Source organism: Mustela nigripes, chromosome 2 (assembly GCF_022355385.1).
Source record: "Mustela nigripes isolate SB6536 chromosome 2, MUSNIG.SB6536, whole genome shotgun sequence".
NCBI lineage: Eukaryota > Metazoa > Chordata > Mammalia > Carnivora > Mustelidae > Mustela > Mustela nigripes.
The window spans coordinates 51,968,175-51,986,177 of record NC_081558.1 but is presented as its reverse complement, the minus strand read 5'-3'; the positions used below and the strand labels follow the sequence as shown (position 1 = coordinate 51,986,177).

The following is an 18,003-nucleotide window of genomic DNA, read 5'->3' as shown; positions in this document are numbered from 1 at the left end:
CTCCCCCAGAGCAAGCCCCTCTGTTTCCAGGCTTTCCCCACAGGGTCTCATTCAGCCTGGCTCTTGGAAGCTGGCCATGGAGGTCTCACTATCAGCATCAGAGGAGGCTCAGTGCCTAGAATCCAGACAGGGGACATGTCTGCCTCCCTGTACCCCTGACCATAGGTTGTTGGACTCCCAGGACCACTGAACTCGTATGTCCATGGGCTTCTGGGATGTTTGCTTCATATCACTCTTCCCAGCATGCAGCACCCAGCACCAAGCTGGGCTCACAGGTGGAGGCCTGAGAAACACAGGTTGAATGAGTGAATGAATGGATAAGTTAAGGAATGACTGTTAGAACCCTAAAACCATCTGATATTGAACCACTGGACCCTCGGGGCACCTGGGTGGCTCAGTTGGTTATGTGTCTGCCTTCAGCTCAGGTCATGATCCCAGGATCCTGGGATTGAGCCCCAGCTTCGGGCTCCCTGCTTAGCAGGGAGTCTGCTTCTCCCTCTGCCCCTCCCCTGCTCACACTCATTCCCTCTCTTTCTCTCTAATAAATAAATAAAAATAAAATAAAATAAACCACTAAACCCTCATAATGGTAGCAGCAGAATATTCCAGGACTCTGACCCCAGCAGGTTAGTGGTACTGTTCTGCGGATCCCTCCAGATTCCCCCTTCTCTGGAATAGACTGAGGCTAGAAGTCTGATGGGGGTATGCCTCCCCCCAACCCCTCCATGCCCACCCTCCAGGTATCCTCATTAAGCTGCAGGTGATCTGGGGTTAGGCTGGTCTCAGAGATAGGACAGACACTGCCCACCTGTGGGGGACTGCTTGTGCTGTATTCCTCGTGATGACACCCCCTGCCAGACTCAGAACACTTGGGCATGTCACCTGCATTTGGTGGGTAAGGAGGGTTCTAAGGTGCTTGGTGGCCTCAGGGCCAGGACCTGAGGGACAGGAAGCAGACCAGTCCTTGCACCCAGGACACCACAGATCTAGTGACCAGGTCCGCCTTGCTGCTGAAGGCCACCTAGGGGTGAGGGCAGGGGGCTGCTGTCCGCTTGGGGTGGAGGGGAGTTCTTGTCAGCAGAGGCACCCAGAGAAGATGGACAGCAGGCCACTTTGTGGGGTTGTGAACAGTGAGTAAGGCAGGAAGTATGCCGGGGCACTTGTTGTGGAAAAAGCAAAGGTACACCAGTGACTTGGGGTGATACAGAGTGGCATCGAAGGAAGGAGAGAAGCAAGGAGAAGTGCTGACGTCCGAGGGCACCCAGGAGCCCGTGAGCCTGTCCTCTATCACACACCCGAATTCCATCATGATGGCTGGTATTTCAGGCTCCTCTTCAAAGGCACAAAGGCTGCAGGGTGATTTGCCAAGGTTTTGGTCATTCACCCCTTGGCGCCAGTGAGTGTGGGAGAGGACTTATGGACAGGCACATCGAGCGGGGCAGAGGGCAGGGGAAGGCCACACTGACAACATGAGCTACACCGACAGAGGGACTGGCCTGGTGTGGCCGGGGGTGGGTCAAGGGGTGGAAATACGCCTGCACGCGAGGCTCGGGGTCGGACAAAGGGGCCAGAGCACCAGGCTGGGAGAGGTGGACTTCATTCTGGAGGCCATGAGGAGCCTCCCAGTGTCGCTGAGCAGGGACTAAGGATCAGACTGGTGAGTCAGAATTATCTGGAAGTGAAGAAATGGTGGGTTGGAAGCAGACCACTGTGTCCCGGCCCTGCGTGATGAGGACTGTGTTGCAGCCTACTGGTCCACAGGATAGACCAGGACCACTGGCCTCCACTGAGTGTCTGCCACCACCCCCCCCCCCAGATGCCACCTGAGCATGTCACATGTGTCCTCTGTGCGGCCAGCTGCTCCAGGAGGGCGCTCTGCCTGTCTCCCTCACTGTTCTTGCCCAGTCTCTGGAACAGGGTTGGGCACAGAGTAGGTGCTCAACAAACACTGATCTTGTGGGTTATCTCATGAGATGCTCACAGCCACTCATGGGCTAGCAACAGTCCCCATAGCCATCGCAGAGGAGGACACCAAGGCTCAGAGAGCTGGAGGCACAGCCTGGGTTTTGAACCCAGGCAGAGGTTTCCAAGACTGTGCTCAGCGGGGAGGGCAGGGGGAAATGCAGAGCAGGAGCAAGGGTGCAGTGCAAGGTGGGCCTGGTGCTGTGTATGTGCTTCCTGTGGCCACCGTAACAAGTGACCACAAACTGGGTGGCTTTGAACAAGGGCACTTTATTCCCTCACAGCTCCAGAGACCAGAGAAGTCTGGAGGTGAGGTGTCAGCAGGGCTGTGCTGCCTCTAGAACTCTAGAGCACCTTCCCTTCCTAGCTTCTTTGGGCTTCTTCGTGGCTCTGGCATTGCTTGGCTCCTGGCTGCCTCTTACCATCTCTACCTCTGTCTTCACAGAGCCTGTGCCCTCTGGGTCTAGGTCTTCTCCCTCTGTCTCTTGAAATGACATTTGTCCTTAGTTTCAGGGCTCACCTGTATAATCAGGGCGATCTCATCCCCAGATCCTTAACTTAATGACGTCAGCAAAGACCACTTTCCTAACAAAGTTCTCATTCACAGTTTCCAGGGATGAGGATGTGGACATATCATTTGGGGATGGGGTTACTATTCACCCCACTGCGTGGTGTCTCTGGCATTTCCCAGATGCACACTGCGGGCCGGAAGTGAGTGTTGGGCGCCGGGCTCCCGACTGGTGCCTGCAAGTTTCCTGCTTTGTGTTCCTCCTTTCTCTGTGCTTCGCCACGGGGGAGGGCCGTCCCCACTTGGGACAATTCCCTGAAACCTGAGCATCTCTCCCAGGCCTCCCAAGCCAACCTTTCTGCATTCTGTCCCCAGGTTTGCCGGGCACCGCTCCAGATCTGGAAAAGAGAAAGCAGATTTTCGGGCAAAACTTTATACCTCCAAAGAAGCCAAAAACCTTCCTGCAGCTGGTGTGGGAGGCACTACAAGATGTGACGCTGATCATCCTGGAAATCGCGGCCATCATCTCCCTGGGGCTGTCCTTTTACCACCCACCTGGCGAGAGCAATGAAGGTAAGACCCTGTTCCCCACCCAGCAACAAGCAGCCTGGCCACATCCCAGGGCACCCAAGTGAGGGAACATAGGCCCAGGAGGCAGGGCCTCTCCCAGAGTCCCTGGCCCCCAGTTTTCCCTCATGTGAGACGTAAGGATTGCACTGACAGTGAGAATAACCACAGTGAGCATTTATTGAGCACTTACAGCCCATCGAGCTCTGGGCTGAAATGTCATCTTCCTAAGACACCATGAGGCAAAGGCCATGATTATGCCCATTTTAAAGTTGAGGAAAACAAGGTATAAGGCACTAACTCACTCAAGGTCACTGAGTAGGTGCTGGATCAGCTACCACCTTGCATGTGGCTGCCCCAGGCTTCCTCCTCCCAGTCTCCTCTTGGATTGCATCTTTTGCACAGTGCATGAGAAGGACTCAACATCCGTGCCGCTCCTCCTGTTTCACGGTCCTGTCCCAGGGTTGGTTCAGAGTATCGTGCACACACTCATGGGGCTGATGCTGAATATGTTTCCCAAGTGAGGAGGCCCGATCTTAAGAGGGCCTCCCAAAATGTGTCCCTGCATTCTGAATGGGGACACCGCTCTGTGGACCGAGGAAGCACTGTCCCATTCACACAGAAAAAGTCCTGCAGGAGACCCACTCTTCTCAAAGTCAGAACTCAGACTCCTAATGGGAAATTTCAACTTTCCCTCATCCTTTCATTCCAGAAACCGAGCACCTGCTCTGGGCAAGGACTTTATCAACTTGATGACTCTTTCCTTTACGATGGCAAAGTCGTTCAAACCTATGTCACACAACAGAGGAAGAGAGACAGACAGACACACACACACACATACTATGGGATAAAGGGGCTCCCGTAAGATATATTGTTTTGTTCAATTTTTATAATCTGATTTTTCATTAGTAGGATATTATAAACACTTGTTATTAATTATGATTTGGCATTTTCCTAATTAATGCACTGCCTAAAGAGATAATCCTACTATGTTCATTACTTCAATCAAGCAAATAAAAAGTGAATAGCTTATAAGAAATAACCACCATGGGCCTCATTTCCCCAGACAAGGAGGTGGTCTCCGAAATTCCTTGAACATGTGTCCTCTCACCCTCTCCCAAGCCTGAGTTGCTCAAGAAATGAGATTAACAAGTCTATTAGGCCAACTACCTTAATTTTATAAGTAATATTACTAAGTTGCTTTTTATCCTGCATGACCTCTTTCCAGAGAACATTTCAAGACACAAGAAAGATTTCACAAGACAAAGTCAAATAGGAAGTGAGACAGGAAAGGAATGGAAGCGAATAAACCAACTATATTTGCTACTGTGTTTGAGATTTAAATTTGACTTTGAGCTTCCTGGCAGCCAGGGCAGGAAGGGAATTAGGATGACTCGCATAGCACCAGCTTCCACAAGGAGGGAAAACAGTGCTTTAGAAAGACAGCATGTCCCCTGATGGTGAATTCTTTTTTTTTTTTTTTTAAGATTTTACTTATTTATTTGACAGAGAGAGATCACAAGTAGGCAGAGAGGCAGGCAGAGAGAGAGAGGAGAAAGCAGGCTCCCTGCCAAGCAGAGAGCCCGATGCGGTACCTGATCCAAGGGACCCTGAGATCATGAGCCGAGCCGAAGGCAGAAGCTTAACCCACTGAGCCACCCAGGTGCCCCTGATGGTGAATTCTGGGATAAACTTTCAATTAGGACATTATAAGAGCTGCATATTAGGAAGCAATCTTTGCTGCTTTTCATAGAACATGTAGAAGAATGGGACGCCTGGGTGGCTCAGTTGGTTAAGCAGCTGCCTTCGGCTCAGGTCATGATCCCAGTGTCCTGGGATCGAGTCCCACATCGGGCTCCTTGCTCGGCAGGGAGCCTGCTTCTCCCTCTGCCTCTGCCTGCCATTCTGTCTGCCTGTGCTCGCCCCCCCCCCCCCCCAAAAAAAAAAAAAATTTTTAAAAAAAAAAAAAAAAAAGAACATGTAGAAGAAGATTGTACATGGTTATTTGAATAAGCCTGGAACTAAGCTAAGGGTGCAACACACAGCATAACACTAATGATAATTCTTCTTACTATTAAACTTCTTACTATTATAGCCACCACTAGTTGGGAGCGTTTATAGTAGAGATTCATTTGATCTTCCCAACAACCCTGTGGGTAGCTGCTATTATCCAGGAGCCAAAGTCCTGAGACAGTAAATGACTTGCTAGGTCACACTCTAGGAAGCAGCAGAACCATGACTCAGACCCAGACATTCTAGCTTCCGAGCCCACACTCCCATCCTCAGCTGCGTTTCCTCAGGAAGGGATGGGACTGACTCAGTGCCACCCAAGTAAGTGTCTTCCTGTGACCCAGTTGAGATTGGAAGTCAGAGGGCAGATGGTGGAGGGGGTGTGGTGGGAGCCGGAATCAAGGTCCTAGTGTGCTCCAGAAGGAGCCACCCCACAGATAGGCCTCCTAACAGATGGCTACAACCTCTTCCATTCTAGAGAGGTGGGAACCCAGGACCCGAACGGGGAAGGACTTGCCCAAGGTCACACAGCTTGTTAGGCAGTGGGACTAGATAAACCCATGTCTTCTGGTGCTTTCCACGGCCCCTCCCTGCCTCCAGCTGAGACACTAGCTCAGGCCAGGATCTAGGTGGATAAGGGTAGCTGCATATATTCCAGCCCCACAGAGTAAACTTCCTGTACTCTCCAGTGCCCAGACCCGCCCATGAGCTCTGAGTTCTGGACCTTCCATGTTGCCAGGACCGCCGCCCTGCCAAGTCAGACTCAAACTTCATCAGTTATATCCAAATGAGGCTAGTGATGGACTTGGAAGATGTAGAAACTTGAAGCAGCCACAGCCCTTCCCTGTTTGCTTTCTTGGCTCAGAGACCTCCAGATATTTGTCAGAGGTACACCGAAGGTACATGCTAATCCCACACCTGGGATTAGCACACTCAATGCTCCTAACTCCCTACCTGTGACAGCTGCCCTAGTGTCAGAGTTCTAGCCAAGTGACAGGCACATAGTAGGTGCTTAGAAAATATTTGTGTCTCTCCAGTTTCAAGGACTCTTCTTTGATGCCAGGGCCCAGTCACCATCTAGGAAGCAGCTTCCCCATTTTATTGATGGACAAGTAGAGATAGACCCAGAGAGGTCAAACAGTTTCCCTGAGCTCAGATGGACAAAAACCAAACCCTATAAATCCCCAGGTCCAGAGAGAGCAGCCACAGGCTCCCAGACCCTGTGGCTACAATCTTTAGATCCATTCTGAAGAATCCCCCCAGAAGAGACCTCAGCAGGCCTGCTCAGAGTCCCCTTCCTTCCCTTTCCTTATCTCTTCCCCCCAGCTGCACCAGGGGCAGTGGGCTTGTTCCCAGGGTCCAGCAGCTCCTGGCAGCTGAAGGCCTAAGCCAGCAATCCACAGCCCCACTTTCTGGCCATTCCAAGGCACTGTATGACCATCAGACAGTTCTCAGAAGGAAGCAAAAATTGATGGGCTTTTGCTGACAGAGTGCCCTCAGGACCCAAAGGCTCCTTGGTATTGAATAGGCAAAGGCAATAGGCAGGGTTGGGAGTCAAGGAAACAGAGTGAATCCTACTCAAACACCATACCCTTGGCTTCCAGAAGCCATTCCAAGGAGAGTAGCTCATGAAAGTGGAGAGAAGACCCACATTTATCGTGTATTCAATATAGGCCAGCTCCTTACTGGGCTCTGGGCTCACAAAGTCATCCCACGTTACAGCTGTCCAAACTGAGACTCAGAGAGGCCAAGTCACTTATCCAAGGTCACACAGTAGAGCCTTGATTTGAAGTTAGGTCTTAATAGCTCCAGAATCCAAATTTCCATGGCCTTGAGTTATCTGTGAGTGTCCTAAATGCTCCAGTAACTGCTGAGATATGTAATGGGGAGGGCCATCAATGAAGCACACAAGAGTCTTCCCATTTATAAAGCAAGTAGCAGAGGCAGAGGGTAACAAAAGTCCTGTAAAGCAAAGCACCGAGGCTCTACATCTCAAGTCACTACTCAAAGCCCAAAAGAGCACATTTCCATGGACTGGGTTTCTGTTTAGCAAGGTTCATCCGAGTTCCCCAGTCTCTGGGGCTTCCACTGGTGTCAGTTACGATGGAGAAAGGGCACCCTGGTTCCCCTCTCCCAGTCATCACTTGATGCTGGGCTGGATGTCCAAGGTTCTCTTCCAGCCTGGCTGTGGAGCTCAAATGCATTTACACATCCCATTCACCAGGCAACAAGGAACAGCAGCTTTCACTTCGTGTGCTCAGTGAGTTGAGGGCTTTATGGAAACACTCTCTCCCTCTGTCTTCTCAGCCACCTACGATGGAATGCCTGTCCTCACCCCCATTTCCAGATGAAAAAACTGAGGCACGGTGGCAAAATAGCTAGGTCAGAGGCATGCAGCAGTGCAGTAGCGGAGCTGGAATTCAAAGCCAAGGCTGGCCCGACGTCAGTTAGCATAAGCACAACTATAATGATCATTAGCACTAAAGGCTGGTTCAGCTAACAATTTAAAATTATTGAAGAAGGCTGAAATTCCAAAAGAAAGAGTGGCATCGAAGACCTTGTGCAATGAGATGGTTATTTACTAACCTGCAAGGAGTGATTGGTTCAGTAAAAGCCATGGAATTTTCCAATGACCTATTGCTGAGCCTCATGATTCTGGACCATCCCAAGCTTAGACCCACCAGCTAGCCTTGACCTCCGCCTCTCTGAGTGCTGGAAAACATTCTCTGATACCACTTGGCCTTTTTGCCTTTGACCCCTGGCTTCCCAGAAGCTCCTGCCAGGATCTCTTGAAACTGTTCTCTCTTCCTTGGGACTGAATCGGGCTTCCAGTCAGCCATGGGTCTTTGGCAACGTGAGGCCAGCACATGGCAGAGGAGGCCACTGGGCTCAGGGACAGTGGGAAGGCTAAGTCCAGTGTCATATTTCAGGCCTGGATTCAAACCCCAGATCTGCTATCTGACCCCAGGTAAGTAGCCACCCCTCTCTGAACCACTTCTCTTGGCTGGCTTGAGAATTAAAATGAACACTTGGTACAAGTAATTTGTGAATGGCCCAGTCCTCTGCCCAGCCACCTTGAAAGGGAACCTCTTGAGTTTTCCAGGGATGGATAGTTGGAGGATGCTGCTCGGGGTCACTTTCCATGGAGGAGGCTGTTCATCTCCTGGTGGGAAAAAGGGCCTGGGCTAGTCCTGGTTGCAGCACCCACCTTGGCTGTCCCCTCCCTTCTCTGAGCCTCAGTTTCCTCACCTGTAAGTGGAGGTAATAATTTTCCCTCCCTGGATCCTTGTGGGGATGTGGGAGGCAGGGTGTGTGGAGAAGTTTGGAGAGGCCCTAGGACTCAGCACCCCATGGGCAGGATGTGAGGCCTTTGTATCAGATGTGTCTGCTCTTTTCTGTTCACAAGGTGAGACTGTCAAGTCTCAAGCAGTCTGGGGAACTGGAATGAGGGGTTCAGTGGTGTGAGAGTGTGGGATACAGTGTCACTGTAGGACAGATAAGCAGCCCACAGCCTGGACTGTGGGTGTCCTTGCTGTGTAGTGGGAGGGCATAAATGTCATACCCTGAGTTCTGGCTTGGGCTTTCACCATCCTCTCCTGGAACCTGGAAGGAGGTCTCAGTGACTCCCATTTTGCAAAGAACACTGCAGCTCAGGGAGGACAGTGAGTTACCTAGGATCGTACAGGGGCAGTGGCAGAATTCTTACCAGCCCATTGGACACGGCTAGAGCTGTGGTTCCTGCCCCCCACCCCCTCCCCACTCCCAGGCCTGCTATCTGGAGACCAGCCTCACAGTTGCTGGAAGCACAGAAGGAAAGTGCATAATCAAAACTGCCCTCTAGGCCCTAAAGCACGTGCAGAACTGATCATCTTCATTCTGTTACATCCTCATTCCTCTTTTCTCATGAATCAGGCCTCTCCCCTGTGCTGGGTCTATGCTAGAGCCACCAGGGACCTCACCTTGACATTCAACCCTCACAATAGGTCCCAGACAAAGAATATTCATCCCTTTTTACAGAGGTGAAAACTGAGGTTCCAAAGGAGAAGTCATTTGCCCAAGATCTCACACCTAGAATGAAAGCAGGAACCTGAAGGGGTTGCCACCCAGACACACTGAATAAATTTAATAATGCTCATCTAATTACCACCTTTTTTTTTACTCAGCCAAGCTGGGATTTAATTCCAGACCTGTAGGCTCCTCCTGCTTGGCTGACCCCATCCTGCCGGCTTCCCTCTGCTTTCTGCAGGATGTGCGACGGCCCAGGGCGGGGCAGAGGATGAAGGGGAGGCAGAAGCCGGCTGGATCGAGGGGGCGGCCATCCTCCTCTCAGTCATCTGTGTGGTCCTGGTCACGGCCTTCAATGACTGGAGCAAAGAGAAGCAGTTCCGGGGCCTGCAGAGCCGCATCGAGCAAGAGCAGAAGTTCACCGTGGTTCGGGCTGGCCAGGTGGTCCAGATCCCTGTGGCCGAAATTGTTGTTGGGGACATCGCCCAGGTCAAATATGGTAAGTGTCCTAGCCACAGGGCCAGGTGTTAGAGCTTGAATCTGGGCAGAGGTGGGACAGGATAGGCAGGCCCAGAGAGGCTGGCCCAGGGAAGGGGGTCAGTCCCTGAAGGCTAATCCTGAGATCCTTTGGGAAATAGAAGGCTACATCCTAGAGGAGGTAGGATTCCAGAATCTATGTAAAGTCAGAAATGGCAAATACAGGGCACATGTGCTACTTTTCTCCCAATCTACACCTGTAGCAGACATTATTAATCAATCACAGCTCAGAGTTTAGACACAAAAGTCTTCCCAACCCAATACTCCAGGGACCACCAACACTCAGAATGGGTTTATGAGACAATATCCATTTCTTATATCTGATTGAGTTATTCTTGGTTGTCTTGGAGGTTTGAGAAGGTGTTGTAGGGAATGGATGTAAATGAGCAAACATTCTAGGCCTATAATACTGCCATAGAGAAAGTGATCAGGCTGGCTGGCACCAAAGGAGGTTTAGGCAAGATGTGTCCTAGGTAAGTCGAGGCAGAAGATGGGGGAGAGATTGCCATGCCCTTTTCACTCTGCCTGAGGGAACTTGATTTCCTCTGATAATGTGCCTGTCTTAGGGTCCCTCAGCATAGTCAGGACAGACCTGTCCCACCCAAAACAATTTCCCAAACTATAGTTGAGACAGAGGAAACTCGACCCCAAATCCACACCAGGCCAAGAGAAGCACTTTATAAACCAAAGTACATGCCCACTCAAGCTAGGGCGTGTACTTGTTCTTGGCCCAGCCTCTGCCTCTAGGCCTTGTGCCATCCACCTTGGCTCCATGTTTCAGTTGCCTATTGCCTGTGATGGGCACCATCTTAGTTCCACACCCTGGGACCTCAAGGCAACAGGTCCCGAATGGTGAACTTGACCTTGCAATCACACCTTTAAGGGAATGTTCCAAGACCCTCCAGCCACCTGAGATCCTGCTGAGTCTGTTGCCCTTCCCCCTCACCAGGTGACCTCCTCCCTGCTGACGGCCTCTTCATCCAGGGAAATGACCTCAAGATTGATGAAAGCTCCCTGACCGGGGAGTCTGACCAGGTGCGCAAGTCCGTGGACAAGGACCCCATGCTGCTGTCAGGTGAGATGTGGCCCAACGGCGGGCTCACTCCCATTGCCAGTTCCCGCCTCAATGCTGCAGGGCCATCTGTGTCCCTGTCATGAGGCTGGAAGTTCTCAGAGATTTGTTCCTTGGCTCCAGACCTTTTCCCCCAACAAATGTACTTTGAGCCTACTCTGCACTTGGCACTGCTCCAGGCCCTGGGGATAGTACAGTAAATAACATCAACAGAGAATCCCTGCCCTCACAGAACTTACTTTCTAGTGACATGGCCTTCTGGAAAGTCAGACACCAAAGCCTGTTCTTGTCAGGGATAAGTAAGATTCCCTCAGGTAACAGTTATTTGGGGCACCTACCATGGGCCAGGCACTGGGCTTGGTGCTAGGGAGTGAGGCTGATGAAACCACTACCTAGAGAAGCTTGTGGTGTAGTGAGAGGAGATGGGCATTGCAAAGCCCCCAGATGGTGGTAGGTATATGATGGAAATAAAGCAGAACAATGGGAGGCAGGTGGCCGAGGCGTCAGGGAAGGCCACGTTTGAGTTGTGTTGTGAATGAGGAGAGAGCTGGCTTTGTAACTTTGGGGGTGAAATGTATACCAGACGGAGGGAACAGCAAGTGCAAAGACACTAAAGCAGGAAGATGGTGAGCAAAATGGAGATGGTGGAGGGCCCAGATGTCGTGGGCCATGGTCAGAAATTTTCTAAGTGTGACGAAAATCATCTAAAATAGTTTTCAGCAGTGAACTGGTCACACGTACATGTTTTAAATCTGCCTCTGGCTGCTGCAGGGGGAAAGAGAGGAGGCAGAGAGACCTTGCAGAGGTGAGTCCCCAGCTGGATGAGACAACCCCCTAACAGGGACACACGAAGGGTCTCCTTGTCCAGCACTGCTCAGCAAACATCCTCTGAGCAGCAGCTGTGCTGGGCCAGGCCCTGTGTTGAGCACTGGACCCAGGATGACTCAGAGCCTCCCCTGGCCTTGAGAGCCCCCAGCTCACAGAGGCTAGGGGAAGCAGACGTGCAAACAGATCATCCACAGTAGAAGAGTGAGAAAGAGGTGAGAAAGCCAAAAAACAGAGCAGAACTACCCAAAGTGGAATTGCCCAGGGTTCTAAAGAGTAGGAACTCACCCAAAGTGAGGAGAAAGGGCCTCTTAGTGGAGACAAATGTGTGCAAAGACACAGAGGCCTGAAGGAATATGGGATGTCCTTGCAATACAAAGAGAAAGATTAACAGGTCTGCAGGGTAGGATGGTAAAAAGAAAAGAGAATCAGAGCTGGGGCATTTATTTATTCAGAATTTATTGGAGGAACATTTATTTAGTAGCTACTGTGTGCCAGTGGTTGGTGGGACAAATAATGTCCATGCCATCCTGAAGATTAGAATCTAGACAATAAAGAAACAAGCAAGCAAATATATAAGGTAATTTCAAATACTAAGATGAAGACATTAATTATAATGAAATAGAAACTCTGAGGAAAGGGACAGGAACCCTGTTGGTCAGGGAAGGCCTGTCTGAGGAGGTTGCTTTAGAGCTGAAACCAGCTCTAATGAGAAGAAAGAACATTCCAGGTGGAGGGACAGCAAGTGCAAAGGCCCTGGAGTCTAAGAAATCATAGAAAGCCTGAATGCCTTCTTGGAATTTAGGGCCACATGAGGGTTGTGTAAATTGTCATGGCCCTGTGGCCCTGGTTCTGACCCCCAAGCTGAAGTGGTTAGCAGAGAGGCAGTCATCCCTGGGAGAAGTGGCCCGGTGGTCATCTGAATCAGTAGAAGTTAGGTGGAGCCCCTGAGCATGAATGGATGGGTGACAAATGTTCCAGACAGTTTGGAGAAGAGAAAGGAGGGTACCTTGCAGGAGGCTGAGGAGAGAAAATGTTCAGAATCAGTGACTTGATATACCCCAGACCAGCCAAGGAGATGGGCACTGTTGCAAGGAGACTCTGGAAGAGACTTGGACGGGGCAGAGATAGATGGGAAGTCAGCTAGCCAGCCCAAGCCAAACCAACTTTTTTACTTCTAGCTTACTAGTCTTTACTTCTAGCTGGAAGCCCAGGCAAATAGTGTGGACTCCAGGCCTCTGGATGTCAGGAGACAGCAGCCAAGATCCCTTGCGAAGCCCTTGTGCGCAAGAGAAAGCAGGATGTGCTAGAGCCTGGGAGATTCTGGTGGGTTTGTACTGATTCTTGGATTGCTGGTAATCCAGTGGTCTTCCCTGGAGCTCTATCCTGTTTCAGTATGGAAAGTATACCCGCCAACTTTGCAGAGACCATGGGTGCAGGGAGGATGACAAAACGAAACCAAGAGGCAGGACCCACCAAGATTGCCAGAGTGCAGGGTGAGCTAGACTGAAGAAAGTGACCCTTGGCCGTGAACTGCAACACTGGTGTTCAGGAGCACAATTGCATGGGGCTGGGAGGGGCAAGCGGCTTAGCCCAGGCTCATGGAGAGATGTGGGGGAAGGGGAAGGGGGTAGAGTCAGCCCAATAGAAGGCAGTCTAATTAGAAATGGAAGAATTCTGTAATAGTTTGAACCATTCTGGACGAAAGAGGCTGCCAAAAGATAGTGAGTTCCTGGTCACTGATTGTGTGTGAGCAGAACCTTGACAAGCTGTGGAGTGCTGGGAGTTTTGTAGGGTAGACCCAAGCCCTGGATGGCCAGTGCATTCAGTGCCCTCCCAGGCATACACATCACAGATTCATCACACCCACCGTTGCCCTGCACCTCTGCTGGAGATGCACCTTAATTTGTTCCCTCCGCCCTGCCCCAGCTGAGGCTGCCCCCTCCTCCTAGATGGCCCTCTCCCTTCCTTGTTACACATTTAACTCAGGTGCATTTGCTCAGGCCCCACCTCCTCCAAAAAGCCTTCTTTGCCCACCACTGCCCTTGGACAGTCACCCCTAGACGGCTTGGGACTCCCATTGCATCCCATGGCATCCACGCTGTGCTTGGTCCATTCGAGCTGAGTTTGGCTAAGTGCAGACTGTCTCAGATAAAGTGAAAAGAAGAATGCATCCAGTCCCACCACCCAAAGAGATCTACTGGTCTCACTTGTATGGGTCCCATCCAGCCTTGGCCATATGCAGATGGACAGACACCATCATTGTTGCAATGCACCTGTAACTCCTCCTCTCACCCAGAGCCGTCCAGCAGCTGGAAGCCCTGAGCATGAAGTTACCAGGAGCTCCGTCCCTGGGCCCCGCACAGCACAGCAGCTCAAGCACCATCTGCCAGAGAGAGGAGGGAGGCTGAGGCTGTTGTAGAAAAGGCCAGGTTGGGCTAGACTGAGGCAGATCCGGGCTTGGGAATGAACTCACTGTGTGGCCTTGGGCATGCTGCACCCCTTCTCTTGACCCGTGAGGACCATGGGGAGGCCCCGGTGTATGATGTAGGGGAAGCCCCTCCCTAGCCCTGTGAGAGCTGACAGATGCCCATGACAGATTGGTTCCCTCCCCCCCGTTCCTTAGATGGAGCCTGGACTTGGGTGGTGAAACAGGTCTGGGTTCAAACCCCTACTGTCTTGTTTGATGGGAGACCCTGGACAAGCTTCTTATTCTGTCTGAGCTTCTAGTTCCTCGCTTATAAAATGAGATGACCCCCAGCTGATGAGGTTGTATCAAAGTGTCCATTTCCCCCTCTCTTCTCTCATCCTGAATATCTCCCCTTTCCCCCTCTCTGAGCTTCCCCCATCCAGCTCCTCCCCTCCTTCAGCCTGCATGAGCCTGCCTCCTCCAGGGAGTTTTCCTTGATTGTTCTCTTCCCCAGAGCTTTGAACTCTGGATAACTGCCATCTGGATGCTCGTTTTTGTGCATGACAGACATGTTGGACCTTTCCCTGGGCGGGGAGGCCTTGCTGGTCCTTCCAGTTGAATGCCCCCTGGGGAAGAGAGAGAGACCAGGCTAGGGGCACCTGCAGGGTCCTCATGATTGTGCAGAAACCCCCTTGGGGTGTCTGGCACACTGGTGCACCCTACAGGAAGGCCAAGAATACTCTGGCACTGGGGGCAGTCAGCCCAAGCATGCCTAGCCTGTGACCTTGGACAGGTCCATTCACCTCCCTGAGCCCCCATGTTGGTGTCTGTGCAGTGGAGGAGTTGCTGGAGGGCCCTTCCCTCCTGCCTACCCCACAGGGCTGTTGTGGGGACCCCATGCATGGATGGATGTCACTGTTCTTTGTAAATGGTACTGCCGTGAGGGGCTGTGTGGTGTGGAGCAAGCACAGCATTTGGAGGCAGAACACCCAGGTCCCAAACCTCTGTCAGCTCCAGCTGTGACCTCTGCCCCTCAGGTCCTCAGTCTCCCCATCTGACAAACAGGCACAGACCAGCCTTCAGAAAGACTTGGATATGCCCGGGGACCGGGGCACAAAGAAAATCCCAAAGGCCTGGAGCTCATCTCCCAGGATGGACAGGCAGACACAGGCCAGGCAGAGTAGAATGTTCAGGAGTCACAAGGTCACCCCTGCATGGGGTCAGCAGGGAGGGCACAGCACCAAACCAAGAACATGACTGCTTCTCACTGCTGCCCGCAGAAGCCCCGGCCCCAGTGTGGCCGCAGCGTTCACAGTGCAAGGGGAGCCAGAATCCACATTTCATGCACACTCTCCCAGTGTTTAACTGTTGGGGAGAAATCCCCATTTGTTTAAAAGGCAAATGGATCAAGCAGCATGTAGGTGAGCCCTGGAGGGTAATCTCTGACCTGGGCATGTTTTGTTTTTGGTTTTTTTTTTTTTTTTTTTCCAGTTTTCTATTTTAAGACCATTTCAAACTTTCAGGAGAGTTGCAAGGCGAGTGCAAAGAACACCTGAATGTCCTTCCTTCTGATTCAGCCGTTACTACCATTTTGCCCCATTTGTTCCCAGGAGCCTCGCTGTGTCATGCAGTCATGATGGCCCTTTGCCCCCTGACGCTTCAGGTGTATCTCTTAAGAAATGTGTGACCACAGCACAGCTAGCCACTTAGGAAGCTCAGCATTGATGCAATACCGTTACCAGAAGGTTCTATATGAATTCACATCCATCGACTGTCCCACAGCATCCTCTAGGCCAGGACCCACTGCAGGACCTGTATAGCCTGCCCTTAACCCTCTTTTCATGGAAGGCCAGTAGTTTCTGATACCCTGGGGTCCTGAAGCCCCTGAGAGTCCTATGGAAGTAGTGGTCTCTCTTGTGAGAAAGAAATGTTCCAACTTGTGACTTGGCAGCCTTCCAGGACATTTGTAGTTCCCTAGAGAACCCTGGTCTGGTCTCAATTTGCAGCTGGGGAAACTGAGGCCCAGAGCAGGAGTGTAAAGCACCCCAGAAGGCAGGGCCAGAGCAAGACCCCAGCCCTCCAACCCCCCAGCCCCGAGCTCTCCCTGCAGCCTCCGTGTGCAGGCTCACCTCTGAGGACCCCTGGGACTTTATGACCCAGCAGCAAGGCCCGTTTGGAGCATTTATACTAAATTCCATTGGGAAACCAATGACTAGGTGACCTCTGTGTGGCCAGGGAAAGGAGAGGGGCCAGGGGGCCGGGGTGGGGGGTGTCCCCAAAAGCAGCAGGGCCTAGCTCCAGCAGACCCATTGGCTCCACCCCCGGCAGGACCCCCACCCACCTCCACCACCCCTGGAGCCAGAGCGTTAACAGCAGGAAGTTGCACAGGACATCGGCAGACCCTCTCAGGCCTGCTGCCCACCTTACCCAAGCGGAAGGCCAGGCATGGAGAGCCGGACCTGCCACCACTGCCACCGCCTCCAGGGAGCCTGGGACGACACCGTGACTGCAGGAAGGCCCAGTCTGCCGCTCGGCCCGCGCTCTCTCCATTACACTACCCTGCCTCTTCTCCATGAGAGGCAGCGGGGTGTAGTGGATAGAGCACGGGTTCAAGTCCCGGCTCCACCACTCACAGCTGTGTGACCCTGAGCCATCACTCGACCTCTCTGAGCCAGAGAGGCCACGGGGAGGGGAGGGGCTTGGGGTTGTACTTGCACCAAACCTACCTCACAGGGCTGTTGTGAGGAGGACAGGCTTTTGGGCGCTGAAATGCTTTACCAACTGTCTGGTGCTCTGCAAGCATGTGTTATTACTGTTATTAACTGTGTTGATAACAATAATGATGAAGGAACCACTCCAGGCTGGGAACTGCATTGGCTTTCCTTGGTGCTTGGGCCTGGAGGCAGATGAGAATTCCTACAAATGGCCTTTATCCCTTCTTCACATCTCTGCCCCCAGAAAGAGGCCTCTCCCTTCTCCCGTCCAGAAAGAGGCCTGGGAATTCAAAACCAGGAGAGCCCTAGGTTCAAGCCCCAATCTGTGCCTCATGTGCTGTGCAACCTCAGTCAGCCATTTGCCCTCTCTGGGCTCCGAAGCTTCCTTCTGTAAAGCTAGCTACCCCCCCCCCAACTCTGCCACTGGCGGCTCACACTACCCCACTTGCCACTGTGTGGGGCTTTGGGTCCGAGACTGCTGGCATCTGGACCAGGTGGGGGCTGTCTCCTGCTGCTTGGAGCCAGTCTAAGGCAGAGTTGGCCTTTGAGCCAGCCTTCGAGAAGGTTCTGGCCCAACCTCTGCTGCCAGATAAAAATCCAGATGACTCCCCTGTGGGAGGAAGAGAGGAAGGTTCAGGTGGGACAGGTCAGCTGGTTGGTGGGAGCCACAGTGTTCCCTGGGCCCGAGCTCCTCTCTCTATCATGCATGGATGGCTGTTGGGTGGCTGACATAGCTCCCCCTTTGTTCCCTGCTTCCATCTCACTCCTCAGAGTGGTCCCAGACAGCTCTGCCTCCAGCTTCTCCACAAGCCTTCCCAACAAGATGGAAAGAGCTGGTGCCACATCCCTGGTCCATGCCTGTGCCACCCTCCCATGACGGATACAGTGTCTGAAATGGGAGTGACAGGGGTCGCTCACATGGTGATTATGACAGCCCCATGGAGAAAGTAGCTCAGACAATACTTAGCACATAGGGACCACTCACTAAATGTTCCTGCTCTCCCTCCTTGACCCAGAAATACTCCCAGTCGCTCCCAACTGAACATCAAGAAGACCCCCAGCTCTGCAGCCTTCCACTCCAATCTTGCCACGATGCAGCGTCTCTCCTGCTCTGCCCTCACTGCCCTGAGCCTCAGCCCAGTGTATCTGCTGCCATCACACTGGTCCACCTCTCTGCCCTTGCCTGGGCTGTGCACCCCCATCAGTCCACTGGGCCCAGGCTCTCTGCCATCTTGTATTGCGGTTGATTTGTGTTCTGGTCTGTACCCTTTGACCTTAGCTACACTGTGAGCTCCTGGAGGGCAGGGATGTCCCTTCGGGCCCCAGGATCTGGCACAGAGTTGGCATTCTACCACATCTGTCCATCAAGTGAAGAATTGTGACCCTGGGCAGG

The 18,003-nt window shown here is 52.3% G+C and overlaps 1 protein-coding gene across 11 annotated transcripts in view; it reads left to right on the top strand.

Annotated features, from left to right (window-relative positions):
* ATP2B2 (ATPase plasma membrane Ca2+ transporting 2) overlaps positions 1–18,003 on the top strand; it is a 366,135-nt gene that overhangs the window by 286,526 nt on the left and 61,606 nt on the right. For all 11 annotated transcript variants that reach the window (XM_059390330.1, XM_059390328.1, XM_059390327.1 and 8 more), the window contains 3 exons: positions 2,846–3,043; positions 9,294–9,551; positions 10,539–10,664. In XM_059390330.1, coding sequence (XP_059246313.1) covers positions 2,846–3,043; positions 9,294–9,551; positions 10,539–10,664 — 582 coding nt within the window. The remainder of the gene's footprint in view (positions 1–2,845; positions 3,044–9,293; positions 9,552–10,538; positions 10,665–18,003) is intronic.